This window comes from Podarcis filfolensis (assembly GCF_964270895.1).
Source record: "Podarcis filfolensis genome assembly, chromosome: 16".
Lineage (NCBI taxonomy): Eukaryota > Metazoa > Chordata > Lepidosauria > Squamata > Lacertidae > Podarcis > Podarcis filfolensis.
In genome coordinates this window covers 9,820,166-9,844,839 of record NC_139620.1, presented here as the reverse complement: position 1 = coordinate 9,844,839, position 24,674 = coordinate 9,820,166, and the positions used below count along the sequence as shown (strand labels likewise).

General features: G+C 47.3%; 1 protein-coding gene across 5 annotated transcripts; it reads left to right on the top strand.

Moving 5' to 3' along the window:
* The first annotated feature begins 3,561 nt into the window (after positions 1 to 3,561).
* On the top strand, positions 3,562 to 24,113 carry CLK2 (CDC like kinase 2). Of its 5 annotated transcripts, none has more exons than XM_083591297.1 (13): positions 3,562 to 3,666; positions 8,448 to 8,611; positions 10,207 to 10,435; positions 13,485 to 13,578; positions 13,982 to 14,048; positions 16,502 to 16,618; positions 17,607 to 17,773; positions 18,949 to 19,043; positions 20,072 to 20,201; positions 20,355 to 20,437; positions 21,374 to 21,453; positions 21,607 to 21,697; positions 23,369 to 24,113. In XM_083591297.1, exons 2-13 carry the CDS (start codon positions 8,448 to 8,450, stop codon positions 23,549 to 23,551), a joined length of 1,500 nt encoding a protein of 499 aa, XP_083447423.1. In that variant the 5' UTR covers positions 3,562 to 3,666; the 3' UTR covers positions 23,552 to 24,113. The 5 variants fall into 5 exon arrangements, with proteins under 5 accessions (XP_083447423.1, XP_083447425.1, XP_083447424.1 ...); XM_083591299.1 differs by lacking the exon at positions 3,562 to 3,666 and adding an exon at positions 3,848 to 4,009; XM_083591298.1 differs by lacking the exon at positions 3,562 to 3,666 and adding an exon at positions 3,858 to 4,009 and having other exon boundaries at positions 20,075 to 20,201.
* Positions 24,114 to 24,674: the final 561 nt, after the last annotated feature.

Here is a 24,674-nt window from a genome sequence, read left to right as displayed (position 1 = left end):
TGGCTTCTGAAAAACGTTCGCAAACCAGAACACTTACTTCCGGGTTTGCAATTTTGGGTTCCGATTTGTTCGACAACTAAGCCGTTCAAGAACCAAGGTAAAACTGTACTATAATTTGTTTATATGTGGGGCTGCCTTTAAAGACCATATGGAAACTGAATTTATGTCACATCCACACTGCACGCTTTAGTACATGCTTCCTTCCCTCACCCAACCCCCGACCACAAAGAATCCTGGAAACTCTCATTTTTCCCTTGCAATGCTACAATTCCCAGCACCTTTAACAAACTACGGTTCCTAGGATTTTGTGTGGGGTGAGCCAGCTGCTTTAAATGTATGTGTGGGTGTGACCTTAGTCCAAAATATAGCTGCAGAGCTGTTAACCCCAACTGGGTGCTATGGTCACATTATGCTTTTGCTTTGCCAATTGCAACAGCTGCCGATTAATTTTCAGGTTCAAGATGTTGGTTTTTATGCGAGGCTTGAGGGAGGGAGACTGGAGGGGCTGGTTGCCTCCACAATTGCCTGCCTGCAGGCTGAGATTTTCAGCACAGGCCCTCCTTCCGGTGTCCCCGCCATCTGAAGTGCGGCAAAGAGCTCTACATGGAAGGGCCTTCTCGGTGATGACCCCTTAACTATGGAATACTCTCCCTGAGGAAGCCCTCCTGATCCTTACCTTGATGTCATTTTTAGTAAAGACCTTTCCGCTTTAATCCACTACATGTCGCTATAACGGTGCTTGGTTTTGTTTTCAATCTCGTTGAGTCTGACAATTTCTTTGCTGCTCTTTTCTACTGTAGTATTTCAGCATTTTATTTTATTGCATTTTGTTTGTAAAGGGAACCTCCTGAAGGGCCAGCTATGAATTTAATAATAATAATAATAATAATAATAATAATAATAATAATAAAAAATGCAGACATAGGATTAAAGGTCACACATCCAATGAAGATTTATTCAGCGTTAAAAGCTGTGGAGTCCAGAGGGGCTTTAATTACTCCCTAGCAGGTGTATTTCGGATTATGATCTTACACAGTCTGATTTTTGACAGGTAAACGGAAGTGAAATAATTACCTAAATGCAATAAGTAAATGTTTCTCCTCCCTTTATCTCAACCTGCATTTTATTGCCTTTCCCTTGCTTCCTCTCTTTTCAGATTGAAAGCCCCCATTTGTTTATTTATTGCAGGGGTCAGCAACCTTTCACAGACATGGGCCAGTCCTCCATCCCTCAAACCATGTGGTGGGCTGGACTATATTTTTTGGGGGGGAAATGTAAGAATTCCTATGCCCCACAAATAACCCAGAGACGTATTTTAAATAAAAGGACACATTCTACTCATGTAAAAACACGCCGATTCCCAGACTGTCCGTGGGCCAGATTGAGAAGGCGATTGGGCCGCATCTGGCCCACGGGTCTTAGGTTGCCTACCCCTGATTTTATTGCATGATTTATTTATCACATTTATATCTCACTTTTCCTTTACAGGGTGTACATGGTTCTCATTTCATCCTCCCAACAACCTTGTTAAGCAGGATAGGCTGAATGACTGTCTCAAGGTCACCCAGTGAGTTTCATGGCAGAAAGGGGATTTGAACCCTAATCAGCCAGATCCTAGTCTGACACTCTTAACCAGTAGACCACAATCGCTCCCTTGATGTGGTGCCCTGGCATCTCATCGTTTGTAAGGCTCCGTGTGCATGGATTATATAATAACAACAATGGTGACGATGTCTTTGTATTAATAGTATTACTTATGAATTAATCTTACTTGTGATTAATATTTAACATTGTTGCTTTCTATTGACATTGGATATGATTAACAATTAATACTGCTTTGTATTAATACAAACAGCAATGGTAATAAAAAAACCCAGCAGCTATTAAATTTCGTGTTAATTCCTAATTTCTTGCAAGCGCTTTCATCCACCCAGTTTGGGTTTTGTGGGCGTGGCTATGGGCGTGGCTATGTGATCGCCTCGCCTCGCCCCGCCCTCTTCCTTCGCTTGGCAAGCGAGAGGAGGAGGGGTCACGTGCTGCCGCTCCCCTTTCCTCCCCGCTTCTCTTTCTCACTACGCATGCGTCTCTCGTGTATTTCTAGAATTAGGAAAAATGTAGTGGGGACACACACCACCGAATTCTGAATTACGTAGTGCATAATTTTCTATGGATGTCAATGGCTCCCCTTCTCCCCACCCCGAACAAAGCTTGAGTTCAAAAGAGCACACCTGAAGCACATTTTCCATCCTTTAAAGAATTCTGGGTACTGTAGTTTATTAAGAGTTGCTGGAAATTGTAATTCTGTTACACACTGAAATATACTCAGAGTCGCAAAGTGATTTCATGCTCTTTATTCAGCTCATAGTGGTGAGGAGGAATGAATGAAAGTCCCCTCAAAGCATCTGCTTTATATACATTATTTACACAATGGGCTGCACATGATTGGCTGATTCCGGAATTCTACTGTAAGCCAATCAGGTTGTGGATTCACTTCTATCTGGAGCATGATTGGGTGGTTCCTGCCAACCAATCATACTGCTGCATTGTTCTAGGACCAATCAGACTGCTGCCTTTTGGATCCTATTGTTCTAGGACCAATCAGATTGCTGCAGTTTGGATCCTATTCAACTCAGTACATAACACACACGTTTACTAGTCTTTAAGGCAGGGGATGGAAGGAACCCTATGCTGCAAGGCTCCAGTTCACGCCATTACTAATCACCGGCCATGTCCCTTGGGGCTGATGGAGATCCGAGCATCATCATCCTCATTTATATCCAGGACTCGAGGCAGCTTACAAAACTTACAACACGCATGCCAGAAACCACAAAAAGCTGAAAACCTACAAAAGAGAATAGTCAAAAAGTAATTGCACTGTAACAGAATTGAAACAATATTTTTTTAAAAAACAGAAAGATGTAAAAACAGCACAGAAGTAGTAATAAAAACAGAGGTTGTGCTCAAACACAGTTCAAGCAAAGGCTGGCTCCTCCATGCATACAAGGCACTATGCTTACATGCAATACGCTTTGCTGGGGATAGACAAGCCTCTAAAGCAGGGCTGGAAGAATGGCAGGTGAAGATGATGGATTTTTCGAAGAGTCCGCGACCAGAAGGAGGAGGAGTATCAGGAAGAGTGGATTAAATTTAATGTTTATTTAGTTAAATATGTTAAGTTAAATTAACTGAAAATAGCTTGCAGACACTTAATTGGCTTAGGATATTATCTATGTTAAGTGTCGAATTAATATGTTTAATTTCATAATGTGAAGATCTAAGGATGTTAATGTTTAAGTTAAATTTTATAAGAACTGTGATTTGGAAAACCGTTAAAAGGATATGCAATGAAATCCAACCAAGGGGAAGCGAGGAAGTCACGTAACAATGTTAATAAGTGTAATTTTCAACAAGGCTATGATTTATGTTTGTTTTCAATAAGGCTATGATTTATGTTTGTTATGTGTTTGTTTGTTTATAATGTGAAAACCAATAATTATTTTTTTTTAAAAAAGCAGGGCTGGAGGAACCTGCCTGGCCTTCCAGCCGTTGCTGAACTGCAACTCCCAGCAACCCCAGCAGCCAGCAACGCCCAAAAGGTCGAGGAGGGCATGACGGGAGTTGTAGTCCCGCAACTCGCAAGGCAAACAACATTACCCTTCTTTCCAGGTGGGCGCGCGCCTCTTCCTCATTCCTATCTCTGCGGCTCCATTACGCCTCGCCCAACCCACCGCGCGTCCGGCGACGCCAGCACGCGGCGCGTTCTTACGCCGCCTTTCCTCCCTCCCTCCCCATACGTGCCGTACGTGGCGTGCGTATGTGCGTATGCTGGGCGCGCGTCGATCGCGAGCGCAACGGCGACGGCGACGCATGCGCGCCGCCACTCGCCCGTTCGCTCGGAGCAGCTGGCTTCGTCCCTCAGTTCGGGGAAGTGGGGAGACGAGGAGCCGCCGCCGCCGCCGCCAAGACGGACTTCTTGTGGGACAAGCGCACCGGGCTGGCGGCCAAGAGGGTGCGGGAAAGTGCGGGGGGGGGCTATTATGGACGGGGGGGGGGCGAGGGGAGTTCGCCCTCCGCCCCTCCCCCCGCTGTGCGGGGCATCTATGGGGCAGGACGGGGGGGGGCTCATGAGGGGCAGACCAGGCCCAGGGGGTGCTGCGGGAGGGGAGTGACCTGGGGCACCTCTTCCCTCGGTCGCCTTTTATTCTTATTAATCACCTCTCATTAATTACCTCTCAGTTAATTACATCACAATAATGGGGGGTCGTGAACAGTTATTACATTATTATGTACAGTTATTTCGTGAACAGTTATTACATTGTTATTATTATTACTATTATTATTATTAATCACCTCTCATTAATTACCCTTCAGTTGATTACATCACAGTAATGGAGGTCGTGAACAGTCGCCCCCACAACCACACTTAGGCCTTGGGAACAACCAGGCGACCCCAGCAGGGTGGGCCTCTGAGAGAGCCCTAGTGGCAGCCTTGTTTATTTTCCTGTATAGGCCGCTCGATTGTAAACACAGGCACCCCTCGGAGTGGCTGGGGGAAAAGACTGGAAAGCAGCGAATAGCTCAGTTGGTAGAGCATAAGGCTCTTTAATGCCAGGGTCGGTTGGGCAGAAGGTTGCGGGGGGGTCTAGATGACCCCCGTGGTCCCTTCCAACTCTGCAAGTCTGTTATTCCGTGAAATTGTCCTGCTGCTGCTGCTGCTGCAGTTGTAGTTGTAGTGAGTGAGGAGGGGCAGCTCTTCACTTAGCTCTCTCTTTCTTTGCTCTTGTTGTCGTTTATCGCATTTGTATTACAGCTTTTCTTCAAGGAGCTGAAGGTGTTATTGATGGCTTGTGCTCTCGCGCTCTCTCTCTCTCTCTCTCTCTCTCTCTCTCTCTCCCACCATTAATCACCTTCCCTAGCAGTACATCATCACCCATTGTTGTTGTAGGGGTGGTGATTAACAGCAAGCACAACCACACTTAGGCATTGTTTACAGCACAGTCCTAATGCAGGCAACACCAGGATGTGTGGATTGTGTTGGGCTAAGAGCCCAACTTCGGGGTGTTATTTGTTTCATATAATTTATTATCTGCAGCTTGATTGTAAAAACCAAATAAACCTCAAAAGGGTTTACAAAAAGAGGAAAGCAGTGAACTTATCAGTAAAGAAACCTCAGCTATTCAAAACATAAAAAACCAGAACCAGATTAAAATGCATGTCATCATTCTGTGTCTCTGGATATGCTTGCCTAAGCAAGAAAATGTTTTTGGCAGGTGCTGAAAAAAGTACAGCGAAGTTGTGTAGACCTGCTGGAATCAGGAACTGTGTCTGTTAGGACTCGCCCTCTTTTGACTATTTTAAATACTGAATTTTAAACAGAAGAGCCTAAGAAAGGGCCTGTCTAATCCAGCATCCTGTTCTTAACAGTGAGCAATCAGATTTTCACGTTCCTGTGAGAAACCTGCAAATTATTTTAAATTGTTGTAACCCTGTCCTGGGACCTGCAGGTGAAAGACAGGCAATACCAATAATAAAAATAATATTTGAAACATTTGTATACCACTTAATTAAATGCATTTCTATGTGGTGCCTATCCACCGAAAACAGGACAACAAGCAAATTTATCATAAAATCAAACGTTTTATTTATTAGTTGCTTGTTACCAAGAGTGGTTTTCATATACATTCAGAGAGAGAGAGAGGCCAACTTAAAATCTGTTGACTTCTGTGGGTTTACTCTGAGCAGGACTTGGTTTGATAAAATTCCATCACTCCAGGGGAGATGGGTGACAAGAGCAGCTCCTTTGGAGTGGCTTTTCATTGCAATAATGGCAATGCCACTGTTATTTCTTTATTACATGTATATCCCACCATACCTCCAAGGAGCTCAAGGTGGCATACATGGGTCTCCCCCTCCCCATTTTTATCTTCACAAGAACACTCTGAGGTAGGTTAGGCTAAGAGACAGCAGCTAGCCCAGGATCACTCACAGCTGAGCAGGGAATTGGACCCAGGTCTCGCTAGAGTTCTAGCTCACCACTTGAACTATTATGTGCCACACTGGCACATTACCATTGTTAACAGCAGTGCTTTTATTTTTTACGGGGGGAAAGGTTCCGGTACTCACCATGAGATAAAGGCATTTGAAAGCAGCCCTGAATCAGGAAGTTTTTTAATGCTTGATGTTTTATTGTATTTTTATATTTTGCTGGAAGCTGCCCAGAGTGGCTGGGGAAACCCAGCCAGATTTGGGTGGGGGAATAAATAATAAAATTGTTAAAGTTATTAACAACATCATGCCCTTTATATACCCAACACCAGCATTGTAGGGTGACTACTGTAGCTTTTCAGTGGAGGAGACTGACTTTCTTTTCATTAGCATGATTTTGTCATTGAATATGAAAAGTAATGACATTGTTGAGTAATGCGTCTGTAATAGATGCAGCACAATTGTGTGTGAAATGTGTTACACTGACAGCAGGGTAAGAGGCTGGCTCCTGCTAGCATTATTTATTAGTAGTATATCAGTAGTAGTAATAGTAGTAATGACTTAACAACAGTAGCATTGTTAATAGTGTATTTGCAGTATTTTCGACACCATAATTGTATCTGAGGTGGGTGACGAGAGTAGTTTTTCAGTGCAAGTGTTGCTGTTGTTTAATAACGATGCTTATATTATTCAATCCTGTAATTCATAATATATGTAGCAGCGTCACTGATGGTGGATAGGAAGGACAGATTTTCAAGGGACGGGTTCTTTTTTTTAAATTAGTTTCATTAATATGAATGATAAATTAACAGCAGCTTTGTTAACAGTGTGTGCCCCCCCCCATGGGTGGTCCAGAGGCTGACAAGAGAGCATTGTCTTTTCAGAGGTGGCCCCTGCTTGTGGAATGCTCTTCCCGGGAAGGCTCACCTGGCACCATCTTTATTTCTAGTTGCTAGGCAAAGACTCTCCTCATCACCTGCGCTTTTGGCCCTTAATTTGAAGGGTTTCGGCCATTTCTGGCCTCTTTGAGTGGGGCAGGATCTGTGAACACTGGTGGAGGAAGAGGAGTGCGGGGGGAAGGAAGCTCCGCCACAGTCTGTGAGACCCATCTTTCCAAGATGTGGTTTTAAGGCTTTTACCCAATTTGTTTTAATGAAGGTCGCTTTAGATCACTTTTGTGAGGAAAGTGACTAACGAATATAAATAATATTGTTACATGTCATCATTTGTTGGCAAGGCGCCTAATAAATGTGTTCTAGGTGCTGTAAAAAAAGGTGTGGTGTGGATGTGACCTAAGAAACTGATTTGGATACAGACTAAGAAATGGATGTAGATAAATAATTCTGGACTATTTGTATATTGAATTATTTTTATCCTACTGGGTTGTTGTTTTTTAAGTCTGTAATGAATCCTGCTGCCTATGTGTGTCCTAGCTGTCTTATTCTGCTCCTTTTACAGTTCCTTGTTTTTTTAAAGTTTGCTTTGTAAATTATTAGTCTAAACTGAAAATGGAGCTGCAGTTTTGTGTGCGTCCTTGTTCTTTGTCTCCAGCTCAGCTTTGAGTTTGTTTGTTGTTCGTGCCGTTTTTCTTTTCTTTTCCTGCAGGGTTTCTAAAATGGTTTTCTTTGTAGTTTTTATCTCTTTCACATGCTGCTTTGAGTGTGTGGAAAGGTGGTGGGTTGCATAGATTTATGAATCTCAAGCTCTTCTTGGCATGCTTAAACTCTGGAATGTGCTCCCACCTGAGCAGGTACTGAGGGCCGCCTACTTGGATGGCTTCAAGTTTAAAAGAGAATTAGGCAAGGTCATGGAAGAGAAACTTGCACAGCTTCCTGTGTATCAATGAACACAAGGACCTCATGGCGTAGAGGTGGGCAGAAAGACTGGGGGAGGGGATTTGTGATAGATTGGCAAGGATTCCTGATTCTCAGCTGTTTTAACAAGAGCAGTAACGAAAGCTCCCCACCCACAATGGTGCATTCCATGACATCTTTTATTTAGGTGTAAGCCCCAGTGTGGCAGTTGGAATTTCCTCCCCAGATTACAATTGCTGTGAATTCAAAGCAAAGGCGTGGGCAAGTGCATGTTCTGAGGCACTGGTCAGGAATGGAGGCAACTGTAGCCCTGCAAGATCTGGAAAGATACAGGCTCCTCCATCCCTGGGGGATAGGAAGAGCTATTTTAAGAGCAATTTGGAAACTCTGTATGGTCTTTTAAATAGCTCTTGTAAATGGCTCTTGATTGGATGTAACAGCATAATGGCAGGGCTTTTTTAATTAATGAAAACTTTGTATAGATTAGTTTGTGTCAAAACACTATTCTGTTGACTGCTGGGGAAAACCCTTTGTTTCATTTTTTTGCAATTCAAAACAGGCTCCTCTCCCCCATTAAAGTTTTAATTGCTGCTCACCTGGTGGCCAGTTTGGGTAGCCCCATTTAACCCTTCCCTCTTTTCCTTGCAGATGCCTCATTCCAGAAGGTTCCGCTCTTCAGAACGCAGCAGCCGGGGCAGCTTCCACGAGCGTTACAGAAGCCGCAAGCACAAGAGGAGGCGGAGTCGCTCGCGGTCGAGCAGCAGCGAGCGGCGCCACCGCAGGGAAGACAGCTATCATGTCCGTTCCCGCAGGTGAGCACATGAGCAGAAGGTACCAAGAGCCAGCACTGGCTGTGGCACCTGGAACAGAACCAGAGTGGCTCTGGGGTGAATGGCCCAACCTTCCCCAGCCTGGTGCCCTCTAGATCAGCCCTCTAGATTCAAACGAAGTGGGTTGCAAAGCCTCTGCAAAGTCATTCGTAATTGTATTTGTATGCCGCTTTTATGCACCAAAATAATCATGCTCCAAGCGGCTTAAAACAAAGAAGACAGGAACAAACGCATTTCAAAATCAAATAGTGCAAAAGCAATTTCATAAGAACACAATAAAACAATAGCAAATATAACAACATACAAAAAGCAACATTTCAGTACTACTGTTAACTTTAACAGGGTTACCTTAATAGCATCCTATAGTAAAAATAGCAAGGGAGCTTGAAAGTTACACCTTGGTCTTAGAAACAAGCCTCCTGTTAGGTTGTTGCAAGTTTTATAAGCAAACCCCAAATCTTTATTGCTTGTAATCCTTTAAGTGGTCTTTTTTATTTCGTTGGCAACTTACGATGCTGTGTTGTCAATTGTGGCAATAAATTGGTTGGTCACCATTCCAAGATGCTTTGGACTTGCAGGTCACCATGCCAAAAACACTGGGATCTGCTGTTCTAGATGACGTTAGACTCCAGCTCCCATCATCCCTGACCATTGGCTGGGGCTGATGGGAGTTGGAGTCTGGAAGGCATCAGTTCAGGGAAGGCTGAAGGTCCCTGAGGCTTCTGTCTATATGGTGCGTGTGTGTGTTTGCACTGCCCATTCTTCCACGTTTTTGAGATGTACACCTGGGGGGAAAGAAACATGGTATGCTCCCTGATGAGGCCTATTTTGTTTGTTTTATATGCATAGCTGTCAACTTTTCCCTTTTCTTGCGAGGAATCCTATTCAGAATAAGGAAATTTCCCTTAAAAAAGGGAAACGTTGACAGCTTGGATGCTTTTAAAGGAGGATTAGAACAATTCCTGGAGGGTGAGGCTATCAGTGGCTAATGGCACAATGGCTTTGCCCTACCTCTACTGTCAGAGGCAGCAGGCCCCTCAATACCAGGAACTGGGAACCACACATGGATGGAGCTGCTGCTGCCCTGAGGTCCTGCTTGCAGGCTTCCTATTGGGGCATCTAGTTGACCCCAGTGAGAACAGGATGCTGGACTAGATAGGCCATTGGCCTGATCCAGCAGGGCTCTTCTTGTGTTCTTGCATAAAGAGGGCCTTCTCTGACACTTTCATAAAAACTGTTTGGTGCACAATGAGTGGCTGAGAAGAGTGAGAACAGTGGCTGAGAACAGATACGTGCACAGCGCAAAGGACGATTGCAAACCGGGGCTGGGGACAACTGTTAATTAAATGCGAGGGGTATCGCTTGTCACTGAGATGCAACAACTTCGCACGCCGCAGCTCTTACATGTCACAGCGCTTGGGTCCAGGGGGGCTGGGCAGGCAACAGGCGCAAGCAGGTCGGGGGGGGCAAGCCTGGCCCAGGGGGCACTGTGAACCAGCCTTGCCCAACACCCTTTGCCTCTGCTCCTGGACGCTGGCTGAACTGTGCCATGTTTCTCCCCGCTGCCCTTCTCCCAGCTACGATGACCACTCCTCCGATCGGCGCGCCTACGACCGGCGCTACTGCGACGGCTATCGGCGAGACGGGTACAGCCGCGAGCGGGGCGACGCCTACTACGAGCCTGACTACCACCACTCCTACGAGTATCAGCGTTCCCGGGACGGCAGCTACCGCAGTTGCAAAAGCAGCCGCCGGAAGCGACGGCGGAGACGCCGCCGCAGCCGCTCCTTCAGCCGCTCCTCATCGGTGAGTAGTTGTCACGGCCTCCAAGCCTCCAGAGGCAGCCAGAGTTCTTCCGTGAGAAACACAACTGTGCAGTGGATGCTTTCGAGGCCCTGGTGTTAGTCCCGAGCCCCCTTCCGTTCCAGAAATGTCCACTCTGCTTGGAGGCCTGTCCTGCTCTGTTGAGAGTCCTAGATTGCTCCCGCCCTTGTCTTTTGGTAAGGATGGTTACTAGCTATAATGGCTATGCTCTGCCTCCACATTTGAAGGCAGTATTGCTTCCGAATACCATTCACAAGAGGGAGAGCGCTGTTTTGCTCAGGCTCAGGGTGCTGGACTGGATGGACCATTAGCCTGATCTGGAAGGGCTCTGATTGTGCTCTTACGATGGACTGCAAATGCTGCTGCATTAGGGACGTAAGAAGAGTCCCTTCTCCCCAGTGGCCAAGTTGGTCCTCCTGTGATGCCATCAATCGGAGCATGATGGTAATAGTCCTCTCCCCGGCTACTGTTCTCTAGGGGGCAGGCTGCCCCGATCTCAGAGGTAGCTCATAGCCATCATGACGACCAGCCATTGATGTCCTTTCCCCACCTCATGAATTTGCCTGCATCCCCTTTTAAGGTCACCTGAGGTGCTCTCAGAGGGCTCAGGCCAGCCAGTGTCGAGGGTGGACTAATGCGTCCCGATCTGAGAGTTTTCAGACTTCTCTAGACGCACAGGCAAGGCCTGTGATTTTGTGCTAAAAAGAAGATTCACAGTTTGACTTCTTGTGACGACAGCCTCGCCACGGGTGTGTGTAAATGATTTCAGCCTATCCCTTGCAGTGGGCCTCCTCAGCTTGTTTGCTCCCAGGTGGCTGTCTTCACCTCCACATGCATGTAGGGAGTAGAGGCCTCTGGCACCCTGCTGGCTCCATAGTCTAAATTTCAGGACCATGGTCCATCTAGCTCAGTATTCCCTACACTGACTGACAGAGGCTCTCCTGGATTTCAGACAGGGGGTCTCTCCCTGTCCTACCTAAAGATGGAGCATCAGCAAAGCAGATGCTGTGCCCCTGAGCTATATGTCTTTCTCCCCACCCTGTTGTAAGCCCAACAGGGATGCCAGACTGGCAACCTGTGAGAGTATGAAATAGAAAACCAACTTTGTATTCCATCTATTTAGCCCAGTCTTTACATAGCCTGACCGGCAGTATCTCTCTAAAGTTTATTTGGGGCAGAGGACCTTTCCCAGCCTTACAAGGAGATGCCAGCAACTGAGCAGGGGACCTTTTTCGCTTGCAAAGGATGTAGTTTGTTGAATTCTCTGCATATGAAGCTACTGAATACTGAGTGAAACAGCTGGTTCATTTTGCCCAAGACCAGCTTGCTTGATAGAGTTTGAAGAGGTTTTTAAAGTGAGCAAGCTCTGTGTTATAGGAAGAAAACAGGTAGACCTCTTGGATACTCCCAGAACAGTGGGTGCCTGCCAGCTTTTTAACAGTTCTCATGGGGAATCTGTGGCTTTCCTGATACTGCTGGACTACAGCATGACCAGTGATTATGGGAGCTGTTGCCCAGCAACTTCTGGGGGTCAATAAGTTCTCTGTTGCTTCCCAGGTCAGGCATGGGCTTTAATGTAGAATTGGTGTGTCCCCAACTTCTGATAGCTGACACACATACCTTTCCCCGAACTAACAAATGAGGGTGTCAACAATTGAGGACACAATTCCTTCTTGTACCTAAAAAAAGGTGGATTTGGGGTTCTGTAAGAGTATGAACCAACAACTCCTTTGTTTCCTGTCGTGTGTTTCCTGCTTGTCCTGGTCACACCTCTCGACTGGAAGGCCAGAGCAGTGACTTAGTCCAGAGATGCAGCAGGCAGCTTCGTACAAGAGCTCTCGCCTCTATGTCTCGGAAGGAATTGAAATCACCCCATCACACACTGTGCAAACATGCTGCAAAATTATCTTCTCCCCTGAAAGCAGAGGCTGTTCAGAGGGAGGCATGGCCAGAGCGCCAAATGGTGCAGAGAAACAACAGTCAGTCTCTTCCACTCATGAGTCCTCTGGACTTTTGGGAGCCTTGAACCAGGAAATGTTCTGGTACACGGCGTAGGTACATAACTGACCCAGCTTTTTTGGTTAGTGGATAGAGCTCAGCCAAAGTTCCACCTTACGGGCAGCTGTGTGCTTCAACCTAATTTCTCTCCTCGTGGTAACTGGGGAAAATGCGCCCTGAGGTTATAGCTTCTGGGAACATGGGGGATCTTCCTTAGACCAGTTCAGGCCTTTTGCCCATCTAGCCCAGTAGATTCTGACTGTCAGTGCTTCTCCTTGACCTCGGACAGAGAAAGGTCTTGCCCATCACCAGCTGCCTGGAGTTGCCAGGGACTTAACCCCGGGCCTTCAGTCTACAGAGCATGTGCTCAGCCATCAAAGTCCAGTTCCTTCCCTTCTCTGCATGTTGGGGGTAAGCAAGTCTAGGAGGCTGGAAAGGATGAGGTTGACCATGTAGGATTCCCACCCCTTGCCACTGATCGTCTGGTGGGGTCTGCTTCAAGCAAGCCCTATCCCTTTCCTGTGGTTGCTGAGCTTCTGGCTGGTGAGCCACTGTCTGTGTGCTCTTCCAGCATGTATCATGCGAGGACCCAACTTTTCTCTCTGCCCTGTCCTTTTTTACTGCCTTGGGTGGGTCTGTTTTGTGGAAGACTTTCTCCATATATATATATATATATTTATATATTTTACTACTACTTCTTTGATTATACATTTTATTTTTATTTTTTTAAAAGAGAGATTTCCTAAGCGAGTGTGTGTGTTATCTTGACTTTTTTTTCCCTTGCAATATCCCTTATCGTTTATATATATATGCGCCTCTGCGCCGTATGAATTGGCCTGGGAATCGTCCCTCCTTCCTTCCTCAAATCTGCCAACGGGCCTACCTGCCATTTCCATGGGTGACGCTTGGCTGGCTGGCTTGCCCCTGCGCTGGTTTGGAAACGCCCCGAATTGGCCGGGTGAATGAATGAATGAAAACACGAAAACCCTCCCCTCCTCCGCCTGTGCCTGCGTTTTTGGGGACCCCCCCGCAGCGGAGTCAGCAAAGCGGCCGGAGAGCCAAGAGCGTGGAAGACGACGACGAAGGCCACCTCGTCTATCGCATCGGCGACTGGCTTCAAGAAAGATGTACAGCCAAATCGTAACATAATCTAGTCTCTAGTTAAGCTCCCGTTGCAGTCGCGCAGTTGCTCTCTTAGCTTCCCCTTCCCGCCCTGTTCCTTTTTTATTTTTCTTCGCAGTATTAATTGTTGTTGTTGTTATTTTTTTTAAGGGAAAAAAAAAAGCCCAGCCCTTCTTCTGTTTCCTTTTCTTTAAAGAGTCTCCCTTCCCAACTCCATTCTCTGTTATCTTTTCATATTGTTACCCAAAGTGTCAGGGATTGAATTAGTTTGCAGGGGCCTCCCTGTCTTGGCTCTTTGAGCTGGCAAAGGCAGCCTTTGTGATGGTGTGTTATGCGCTGTGACCAGACACTGCTTGTTCTCTTACATTCTCTTTCTCTCTTTCTCTTTCTCTGTCTCTCCTTTCTCAGACGAGATTATTAGCACCCTCGGAGAGGGCACTTTTGGCCGGGTGGTACAGTGTGTGGATCACCGCAGGTGAGTGAGCCGGTGGCAGAAGGAAGCAGCATTTGGGATTCTTGTCTGAGCGGCAGCTGTGCTGGCCACTTGCAGCAAACATAGCAAATGTGTTCTGCTCAAAGGCTTATGGGGCTGAATCTTGCATTGTGGGCTGGAACTGCTTTTCTGTGAAGAACAGCAAAAGCACCCGGGCATCCTCCAGCTTAGAAAAAAGGGGTGACTCAAGGGTTGTGGAGAAGGGCCCTATCTCACTGCTAGAGCAGCTGCTTTACATACCGGAGGTCCCAGGCTCAACCCCCAGCATCTCCAGGTAGGGCTGGGGGAAAGACTCCTGTCTGAAATCAAGAAAGTCAGGACTTCCGGGTTGGCGCCATCGCCGAATGGCGGACTCCCTCCGAGCTCCGGAGGGAGCCGGCTCGGCAGGGGCTGGGTTTTACCGCACCGGCGATGCGGGGACCCTTAGAAACCACGGCCACGGGGGCCGTGGACTTGGAGACTCGGCTAGCACCGCTAGCGCCCTCCCGACTCGTGAAGGAGCCTTTTTAAAGGCTACGGATCGGGTGCCGGGGAGAAGCGTGGTGCTTTGAGTCCTCTGCCATCCCTGCCGAGCGAAGCCGCATGCCATCCGGCGGAGAGCGCTGACTTCTTCCATTGAGAATTTGGACTTTTAACAACAACCCGTGAGTAAATTGGAAATCGGGTTTAAAAGAAGAAAAATTTTTTTGGATTTGAGACGAGCGGGGGGGGATCTAAAAAGGAAGTCAGTCCCCCTCCCTATTGTAGACATTTTAAAACAAGGATTGGGAAGCCAAGGCCCAAAAAGAACGGTATCTTTGCTAAAATCAAGAATTCCATGATGGGAAAGTACAAGAATTGTGCTGGAGGAAGAATTGAAGGAGAAGGAAAATGCACCCCCCTCCCTGGGAACCGGGGCGATTGAGGAGTGAGCCTGGTGAAAAGAGCCGGTGATTTTGACAGCTGTCAAAGTAGCTGTCAAAGTCGGAATTTTAAAGAGGATTTTATTACAAGGACCTTGCTGGTCAAATTTGTTACAACTTGATATAATTTGTTAAGACTTGAATACAAAATGGCGAAAATACGGAGAACAATCGGATTTTTGGAAACAAAGTTACAACAACCCCCCTAGAGGAGCTTCGGGACATTACAAAGATGGGCGTAAGCCGGGAAAAATACAACACTTCGGAATTTCACAGAACTGGTTATCTCCTGGGAAAGCTGCAAAACTGAAACTGAATCTCGTCTACAGGGTGTTTAGACTAAAAGGAGACAACAGAATACTTTACTGAAGAAGGAAGGGACTGAACGCAAGTTTTTGTTCCTGAATAACAACAACCCATGTAGAGTTACTAAACTTCTGAATAAGAAAGTTTTAGCAGCGGAACAAGAGGAAGCTGGACTATAACCTTGAAAGAACAATGGGGGGAATTTTATAATTTGACATTTTTAAAGATTTAGGAATTAATTTTTAAAAAGTAATCCTAAAAATGGGAAATAATTCTGCAAGGAGTTGGGGGAAAAATGGGATTGATGGACTTAAGACTTCCAGGCTGGAAACATAGATTGGAGGATAAGGGAAATTAAACCGGGGAAGGGGAGGGAGAATTAGAATCCAAAGGCTTGCAACTATTTTCTGAATTGGTTTTCTTTTTTCTAATATATTTCTTATTTTTTTATACTTTTATTCTGTGTGCTTTTACTTTAATGGGAAAAAAGGGGGACATTGTGGAAAGAAAAGGGGGCGGGCTATGGGGAGAGATCTTTTGCTTTTTTTTATCAAGGGTGTTGCATAAGGTTTGTATAAATTTAAATTTGAACAATGGGGTATATAAATTGTGCTTTAAATCAGAAACAGAACTTGTGGAAACAACAATATGAAAGGGGAATACGGTAGGGGTGGGGGAAGGGGGGAGTCCCAGAAAGTGGATGTTTGAAAATAAGGTTCTGAATGTATCTTCATAATTTCTTTTCTTCTCTTTCTGTATTTTGGAAACTTCAATAAATATTATTTAAAAAAAAAAAAAAAATGAAATCAAGAAAGTCAGCATAGCCTGTACTGAACTAGAGGGACCCAATGGTCTGACTCAGTAGAAGGCAGATTCCTAGAGTGTCTCTAGGATACAGCAGTAGCTCAGTTGGCCATAGGTCAGTTGTAGAGCATCCGATTTGTGTACAGGAAGTCCCAGGTTCAATGTGAAGCATCTCCAGGTAGGGCTGGAAATGTCCCCTCCTTGAAACCCCAGAGAGCCTGTGCCGGTCAGTGTAGACAGTACTGAGCTAGATGTTCTAATGGTCTGACTAGTACAGGGGTCAGTTGTAACCACTTCTGGAGGGCTCCACAGGTTCTCTAAAGTCAGAAGTTGAGATGATGAATAGCATTTCAAGCATCTCTCCCCGCCTTCTTCCACCCAAATACCTTGATTCTGAGATACTTCTCCTGCATTCCTCCCAAGGGGCAATACACGGGTGGCTCTAAAAATAATCAAGAATGTGGAAAAGTACAAAGAGGCAGCTCGGCTGGAGATCAACGTGCTGGAGAAAATTAACGAGAAGGATCCGGAGAACAAGAAGTGAGTAGCTCTAACACATCTGGAAATAGGTGTGTGCAGCCTCTGCAAAATCTCTTGTCAAGGAGAAGAACTCCGGCCCAGCCTTTCCCCCCCTGGTTTGCCTTCCTAGACCAGGTCCTGGCTTTCTCCTACAGTGCCACCTAGTGGAGATTACTTATATTTCTGTAAAGGAACTCAAGGGCAGTGTAGAAATGTCTTTACCTTTGGTAGCTGGTGGCCATTGGATTAGGCAGGTTAGACTGAGAGAAGTAGCAGCCAGCCTATGGCCCACCTAGTAAGCAGAGGTGTTTGCAACAGCCAAGGGGGGAGCTGAGCATCGCTGTTCTCAGTGGAGGCAGTGGAGAGGCCTCGCCGTCCCTTCTCTCTCCTGCTTTAACCCGATAAAACGGCTGCAGCTAGTTGAGGGGGGAGGATTTTTGAAAAGAAAAATCTTTGTTGGATTGTTATATATAATAGCAATTATATAGCATGACACCCCCTCCACCCCCATAACAGGTATCAGGTTGCACATTAACATGAACGATTGTTATAAATATGTACAAGTTATCTAAATGTCCGGCATGTAACGTTCTGGAGACAGCACAAAAATTGTTCTATCTCTCTCTGTCATTCCCAAGGAAGAAATATAGTTCAAGCCGTCCTCTTCAGGATAGCAATACATGCAAAGATGCTTTGTGGAGAGTTTTATCTTCCAAGACCAGTGTCATTCGTATATGGAGTAAATGGCCACCATATTGCAAATCCCCCCTCCTTTATAACTTCTGAGTTATTTTCTCAGTAGTGGCCAATTACCAGACATTTTTGTACCCCGAGTCGTGGGATAGTCCTTGTGTGAGGCCCTCAAGGTTTCAGCCACAGCTAGCCGAGTGGCCAGTAAAAGAATAAGCAATAAATATTTGCGAGTCCCATCACTCTCCTCCTCCTGTAGCCTGATAAAACAACTGCAGCGAGGAGTCTTCAACTGCCTGTGTCTTTCTCTGTCCTCCAGCCTGTGCGTGCAGATGTACGATTGGTTCGACTATCACGGTCACATGTGCATTTCCTTCGAGCTGCTGGGACTCAGCACCTTTGACTTCCTGAAGGACAACAATTACCTGCCTTACCCCCTCCACCAGATAAGGCACATGGCCTATCAAGTGTGCCTGGCTGTCAAATGTGAGTGCCAAGAGGAGAAACGGGCTGGGATGGGAAGGCAAGTGGGGACAAGAGGCTGCAGGAAGACGCAGGCCTGCTGGATCTGGACGGTTTAATGCATTTGTTTATTTAGACCATTTCCGTAAAAAAAAAAAAAAAAGGCTGCAGCTCGAGTTGCAGCTTCTTGTAGTTTAGAGAAAAGCTGAACAAGAGGTGACATGAAGTTTGTAAAACAGTGCATGGCCTGGAGAAAAGTACACAAGAGCCCAGCAGGATCAGTCCAATGGCCCGTCTAGTCCAGCATCCTGTTCTCACAGTGGCCACCAGATGCCTAGAAAGCAGGATCCAAGCAGAAAAATGCAGTTCCCTCTTGCGTTTTTCAGCAGCTGGTATTCAGTAGTATAACTACAAACTTGCCTCATAGGGGAGCTGCAGGGACAGACCCGGAGCATGGCGTCTTCCCCCTTCCTGGACTCTGGAACCTGAAACAGGTTCTTACATTTTGCGTACCCGGAAGGTAGCCACCTGCACAAAGTCGAGAGGTTTTTGCATCTTTGCAGACACCCCTGCCCCACTCTGTCCTCCATCCTGGCAAGCCAGAGGGATGGTTGCAGTTCAAGGACACGTTCCAGCCACACAAATGCACTTCAGGAGGAGATAGAGCAGGGCTGCTGAGAGGTGTAGTCTGAGGAGCCTCTCAGAGACTCAGTGGAGAGGTACCAGAGGCCACATTTGGTATTCAGTTCCTCACTCACCTCTGCCATAGATCTGTGGAAGGCTGAGCTTGCTTTGCACGAAAAATGTATACGCACAAACTTTGAAATCTCCAGTTAAAATAATCCCAGGCAGAAAAGCCAGACAACACCTCTGTGCGCCCTTTGATGAGACATTACTCTCCAGCAGTCTCTCTTTGTAGAAAGCAGCTTGGTTATGTTTAGCTGTAGCCAGGAGGGAAGTGTCCTCTAAAAGTGGATGCGTTAAACCTGGAAAGATGAAAATGTTGTCTTTAAAAGGTTTCCAAGGAGAGGGCTTGGATGGGAGGGGTGCTGACCTGTGGCCTGGTTCACGTGGAGAACTTTTAGAGCCGTGCAGGATGAATGAGTACAGCTTTTCCTTTGCAAGTTTTAACATCCTGCCTTGTACCCACCTCTCGTGTCAGAATCAGACCTGGTTACATTTCCTCCCTCCCTCTCCAGTTTTACATGAAAACAAGCTCACGCATACGGACCTCAAGCCCGAAAACATCCTCTTTGTCAACTCTGATTATGAGATGACCTACAACCTGGAAAAGGTGAGTCTGTGCGTTGGATAAATCCATATCGTACTGCAACAAACAGGCCAGAGCGGAGGTGGCCAAAACTCCCTTTGCACTTTGCAGTCTGCGCAGCATTGGCTTCAGAGAGAAAAGAGTGATGAGCAGGGCTGCTTGGCAGGATATAGGAAGCTGCTAGGCACCAAATCATGACCATTGGGCCATCTAGCTCAGTACTGTCTACACTGACTGGCAGCACCTCTTCAGGGTTTCAGGCAGGGAGTCTCTACCCACCCTACCTGGAGGTGCCGGAGAATGAACCAGGAATCGTCTGCATGTAAAGCTGCGTCCTTTCCCCATACTTGGCTGGGACATCAATCAAGGCGTGGTGAACCTTTTTCAGCCTGAGGGCCACATTCCCTCTTGGGCAATCTTTCAGAGGCCAGAGGCAAAAGTGGGCAGAGCAACAAACGCCAAGTTTCCCCAATGTACAGTAGGCTAGTTTCAGTGTTTCCCAAACTTGAGTCTCCAACTGTTTCTGGATGATGATGATGATGATGATGATGAAGATGATATTAATAAATTTATAATTTATACCCCGCCCATCTGGCTGGGTTTTCCCAGCCACTCTGGGCAGCTTCCAACAAAGTATTAAAATACAGTAGTCTGTTAAACATTAAAAGCTTCCCTAGAAAGGACTACAATTCCCATCATCCCTGACCATTGGTCCTGCTAGCTGGGGATGATGGGAGTTGTAGTCCAAAAACAGCTGGAGACCCAAGTTTGGGAAACACTGCTACCCACATTCAAACCCCCCTTCTTGATCTTCCAAGCAAGAGGCATTATGGGAGTCCCAGGGCATATTCCAGCCAAGCAAAAAATGCTCAGAAGCCAGGGTGGGAGGTGAAGCAGAGCTGCTGAGGGATGTGGCCTGGGGAAGAGGGGTGTAGCCAGATATAGAGGCCTTGGGGGGGCTGCACATGGCCCCTGAGCCTGATGCCCCCCTCCACCCTGCATTAACTGCCCCTTCCCCTTCTTTTCTTCCCTTGTCTCCCCCTCCCCACAAGAAGCGAGACGAGCGGAGCGTCAAGAACACGGCCGTCCGGGTGGTTGATTTCGGCAGCGCCACCTTCGACCACGAGCACCACAGCACCATCGTTTCCACGCGGCACTACCGGGCCCCGGAAGTCATCCTGGGTCAGTGTCTTGGCGCTCACTCAATTTGGGGGTTGCTAGTGAGTTTGTGCAGGTGGGCAGGGCAGGAAGATCTGCACATGCCTGGGCTGGTGAGGAGAGGTGGGGCAGCGGTGGGGCTGGGCAACCTGCTGAAATTCTTTCTCGGTATGACAGAGCTCGGTTGGACCCAGCCCTGTGACGTCTGGAGCATCGGCTGCATCATCTTCGAGTACTACATGGGCTTCACTTTGTTCCAGGTGAGCATCCCACAAGGTCTGTAGCACAAATTGCCTGTAGCGTCGGTTCTCAAAACTCCGTCCCCAGCACAAAGACCTCACTACAACACTGGCAACCAACTGTCAGGGGCTGGACCGAGGAGGAATGGTGGGAGCCGCTGCTGCCGCTCACCCCTCTCTGCAGCTTCCTGGGAAGAGGAGGACAGTGTAGATTTAGAACAGTGTTTTGCCGAAAGGTATGGTTCAGAGGCTGACGAGGGGGAAAGCTGGGATATATTGGGGGAGCAGCAGGAAGGAGAAGCATCGGGGGAGAGACATTTAACAGACTCAATGTCTCTTGAAAGCATTCCTGATCCTCACTTTCCCAAAACCAGACGGGCTATGTGAGTAGCAGAGCAGAAATCTCAGAGGCAGAAAGCACTGACCAGCCGGTGCAGGGGTGATATATATTAGGAGGGACTGATGGGGTGGGACTTTACTTGGAGCAACACCATTATTGTAAAGACAGCATTCCTTTGTCTCTCTCTGTGAATACTGAATAAATTACGTGGTAAGAAGTATTTCGGTTATAGTCATAACTCTTGTTATGTTCAGTTCAGGTTATGTCTTTTCAGGTTGCGTCCCGTGGCGACCCGAAAATACTGGAAAGGGTTACTTCCGGGTTTCGCCGCTCGCACATGTGCGCAAAATGACGTCATGCGCAGAAGCGGCGAATCACAACCCGTACGTGCGCAGACGCGGGTTGCGTTCCTTTCAGGTTGCGAACGGGGATCCAGAACGGATCCTGTTCGCAACCAGGGGTACCACTGTATCTGCCTTCTGACTGCCACCGGAGGAGGGATCGTAATTTCCTGAAGCCTTGATAGAGCTTTGACACCAACTTCAAAACGAAATGTTATTTTGGCATATTGCCCTCCCCCCAAAACCATTTTCAATCCCAAGCTCTTTTTCTTTCAGACCCATGATAACAGAGAGCATCTGGCAATGATGGAGCGAATCCTGGGTCCCCTTCCATCGAGGATGACCAGGAAGACCAGGTGGGGGCTTTTTGGTGCTCATGTGTGAGATGGGATGGGAAAAACTGAAACACTTCCTTTGGGATTGTTGGGTGGGTGGCTGCTCCCTAACCCCTCCACTCACCTGGCTTTTTGTACTCTGGCCCTCACCTGGCCGTTCCTCGTTCACTGCAGGAAGCAGAAATACTTCTACCACGGCCGCCTGGACTGGGACGAGAACACCTCTGCTGGGCGCTATGTTCGAGAGAACTGCAAGCCGCTGAGGGTAAGGCTGCTTTGTGATGGGTGAGGGAGATCTGGAGGGATGTCACAGGGTCTGGGAGAAGGGTTGGGCAAGGCGGGTTGGCTGGCACCAGTGGAAACTCTGAGTAGGAGCAAAGAGCAGCTTTCACCTACAAAGCGGTCATATATAATGAGTCATAAGAACATAAGGAGAGCCTGCTGTATCAGGCCAGTGGCCCATCTAGTCCATCATCCTGTCCTCACAGTGGCTGACCAGGTGCCCCAATGCGGAACCCTCAAGCAGGTCCTGAACACAAGAGCAACTCCCCTCTAGCCATGGAATAGCCAATTGGTAGCCTCACGCTCCCCAAATTCACCCAATCCTCTTTTAAAGCCATCCAAGCTGTTGGCTGTCACTGCCCCCTGCGGGAGCAAGTTGCATAGTTCAGCTGCGCGTTGCGTGAAGAAGTCCCGTGTTTTATCTGTCCTGAATCTTCCAACGTTCGTATTCCCTAGATGCCCCCAAGTTTTAGTGTTTCTGAGTGACAGGGGGAGTCCTTTCTCTCTCCACTTTCTCCAGGACATACATCTCTCTCATGCCACCTGTTACTCGCTTTTAATAATAATAATAATAATAATAATAATAATAATAATAATAATAATAATTTATTATTTGTACCCCGCCCATCTGGCTGGGTTTCCCCAGCCACTCTGGGCGGCTTCCACAGAAACCAAAAATACACTAAAATATCACACATATTACTCTATAAACCAATGTTAAAAGATATATAAGCTAGGTGCCAAATGGCTTCTTAAACCCAGGGTTACAAGTCTCCAAAACGGAATGCCTCAGTTGCCATTTGGGGGCCAGGCGGCTCAAAGGTCACGTTTTTCAGTACAACTTCTTGGTTCCTGAAATTGGTTCTGATTGTGCAGATAAAGTATAATGGATAGAATTCTGCAGGATGGGGTGTTAGTGTGTGAAAACAATCCAGATCCAAGGATCCCCTGGCATTCATCTCCAGATGGTGGAGACGTCAGGTGCCATCCTGGCGCCCGGGCATCTTCACTTGGTTGCATGTGGCCGATAGCCAGGTGCAAAATACACATGGCAAATTTCGAACGTTGCTCTAAACCTAAGAATCGCCTTTCCTCATGAGGGGGTTGCTGCACCCCCTTGATCATTTTGCTTGCCCTTTGGGGAACTTTTCCCAGCTCTAAGTAAAGGTAAAAGGACCCCTGACCATTAGGTCCAGTCGTGGCCGACCCTGGGGCTGCGGCGCTCATCTCACTTTACTGGCCGAACCACCAACCTTCTGATCGGCAAGTCCTAGGCTCTGTGGTTTAACCCACAGTGCCACCCGCATCCCAGCTCTACAATACAGTGGTACCTCGGGTTAAGTACTTAATTCGTTCCGGAGGTCCGTACTTAACCTGAAACTGTTCTTAACCTGAAGCACCACTTTAGCTAATGGGGCCTCCTGCTGCCGCTGCGCCACCGGAGCACGATTTCTGTTCTCATCCTGAAGCAAAGTTCTTAACCTGAAGCACTATTTCTGGGTTAGTGGAGTCTGTAACCTGAAGCATATGTAACCCAAGGTACCACTGTATCCCTTTTGTGGTGAGGCTACCAGAACGGCACACAGCATCCCCCTAGGTTTGCCTCCAGCAGCCGGTCTTTCCTTGCGTTCTGACAGCCGCCTTCTCCCCACAGAGGTACCTGGCCTCCGAGGCCGAAGAACACCACCAGCTCTTCGACCTCATTGAGGGCATGCTGGAATACGAGCCGGCCAAGCGGCTGACGCTGGCCGAGGCCCTGAAGCACCCCTTCTTCGACTCCCTGAAGCTGCAGCCTGGCCCCAAAGCCTGGGACTCCAGCCGAGACATCAGCCGGTGACCAGCGTAGCTCCTCCTCCCTGACTCATCCCCGCCCCCCGATACCTTCCCGCACATTCGGCCCCTGTGGAGGCTCGTGCAGGTTACGCTCATGCATTTTGGTGCTTTAAAAATTAATAATAACAGGGACGACGATAATACAGACTGCGTCCTGATTCACCACAGGCTCCCTTTTTTGTTATCATGTAAAGCTTGTTAATATGTGAGATAGTGTGTGTATATATATAAATATAAATATCTATAAATATATATATATATAAACATGCAGGAAATCTTGTGGCATTTCCCACCTGCCCCCATTCCTGTAAATAATGTGACCCTCCCTCTGAATCGGTGCCCTCTTCTCCTTTCCTGCTCCTGCTGTACATAATTCCAGCCCCCTCTCTCCCCTCCGCAGCGTGTTCTCAGCGTCCCCATGTAAGTTATAAGGCTGGTGGGATCCCCTTTGGGGAATTATTTTTGGATACTAAACCATAGCCCATTCCAATGCCAGGATTTTATATGGATTTTGTACAGTCTTTGTGGGAAAATGAAATAAAATATGACATGAATTAATGCTATAAGGGCTGATTTGGGATGCTGGTTGTACCTGTCTCCTTCCTTCTCTATTTCTTTTGCCCACCTCAATCCTGACAATGGTTAATAGGATTCTAATGGGAAGTGGAATGTCTTAATGGTCCTCTGCCCCAACTATCATTTCAAGTTTGCTAAAGTTAAAATGGGTGGTATAGTGGTTGGAGCAGTGGGCTAGCGCCTGGGAGCCCAGGTTTCAAATCCTCACTCAGCCATGTTGAGATTCCTGCATTACAGAGGGCTGGACTAGATGACTCTCAAGGTCCCTTCCAACTCTACAATTCTATGAAGCTCTCGTGTAGCCTCGGGTCAGTCACTGCCTTTAAAAGACACACACCACCACCAGTTTGTGGAGGGCGTGGTTGCGTCCACATCAATCATAAAGTAGACCCATTGGAAATTAACTGCCCAGCGCTAGGCATGTCCATTCAGGTCACTGGGTCTAATTTGAGTAGTTCCAATACCCCTCAAGCTTGGGTGGTGGCAGCCCTGGCAGCCCAGGACAGGGCCTTCTCGGTGGCAGCCCCTCAGTTGTGGACCTCCCTCCCACA

Excerpts from the sequence above, each read along its gene's own strand:
- CLK2 (XM_083591297.1), top strand. The coding sequence starts at position 8,448 with ATGCCTCATTCCAGAAGGTTCCGCTCTTCAGAACGCAGCAGCCGGGGC. Across the intron at positions 13,579-13,981 it reads CGACTGGCTTCAAGAAAGAT|ACGAGATTATTAGCACCCTC; the intron begins GTACAGCCAAAT and ends CTCCTTTCTCAG. Across the intron at positions 21,698-23,368 it reads AGAACTGCAAGCCGCTGAGG|AGGTACCTGGCCTCCGAGGC; the intron begins GTAAGGCTGCTT and ends TTCTCCCCACAG.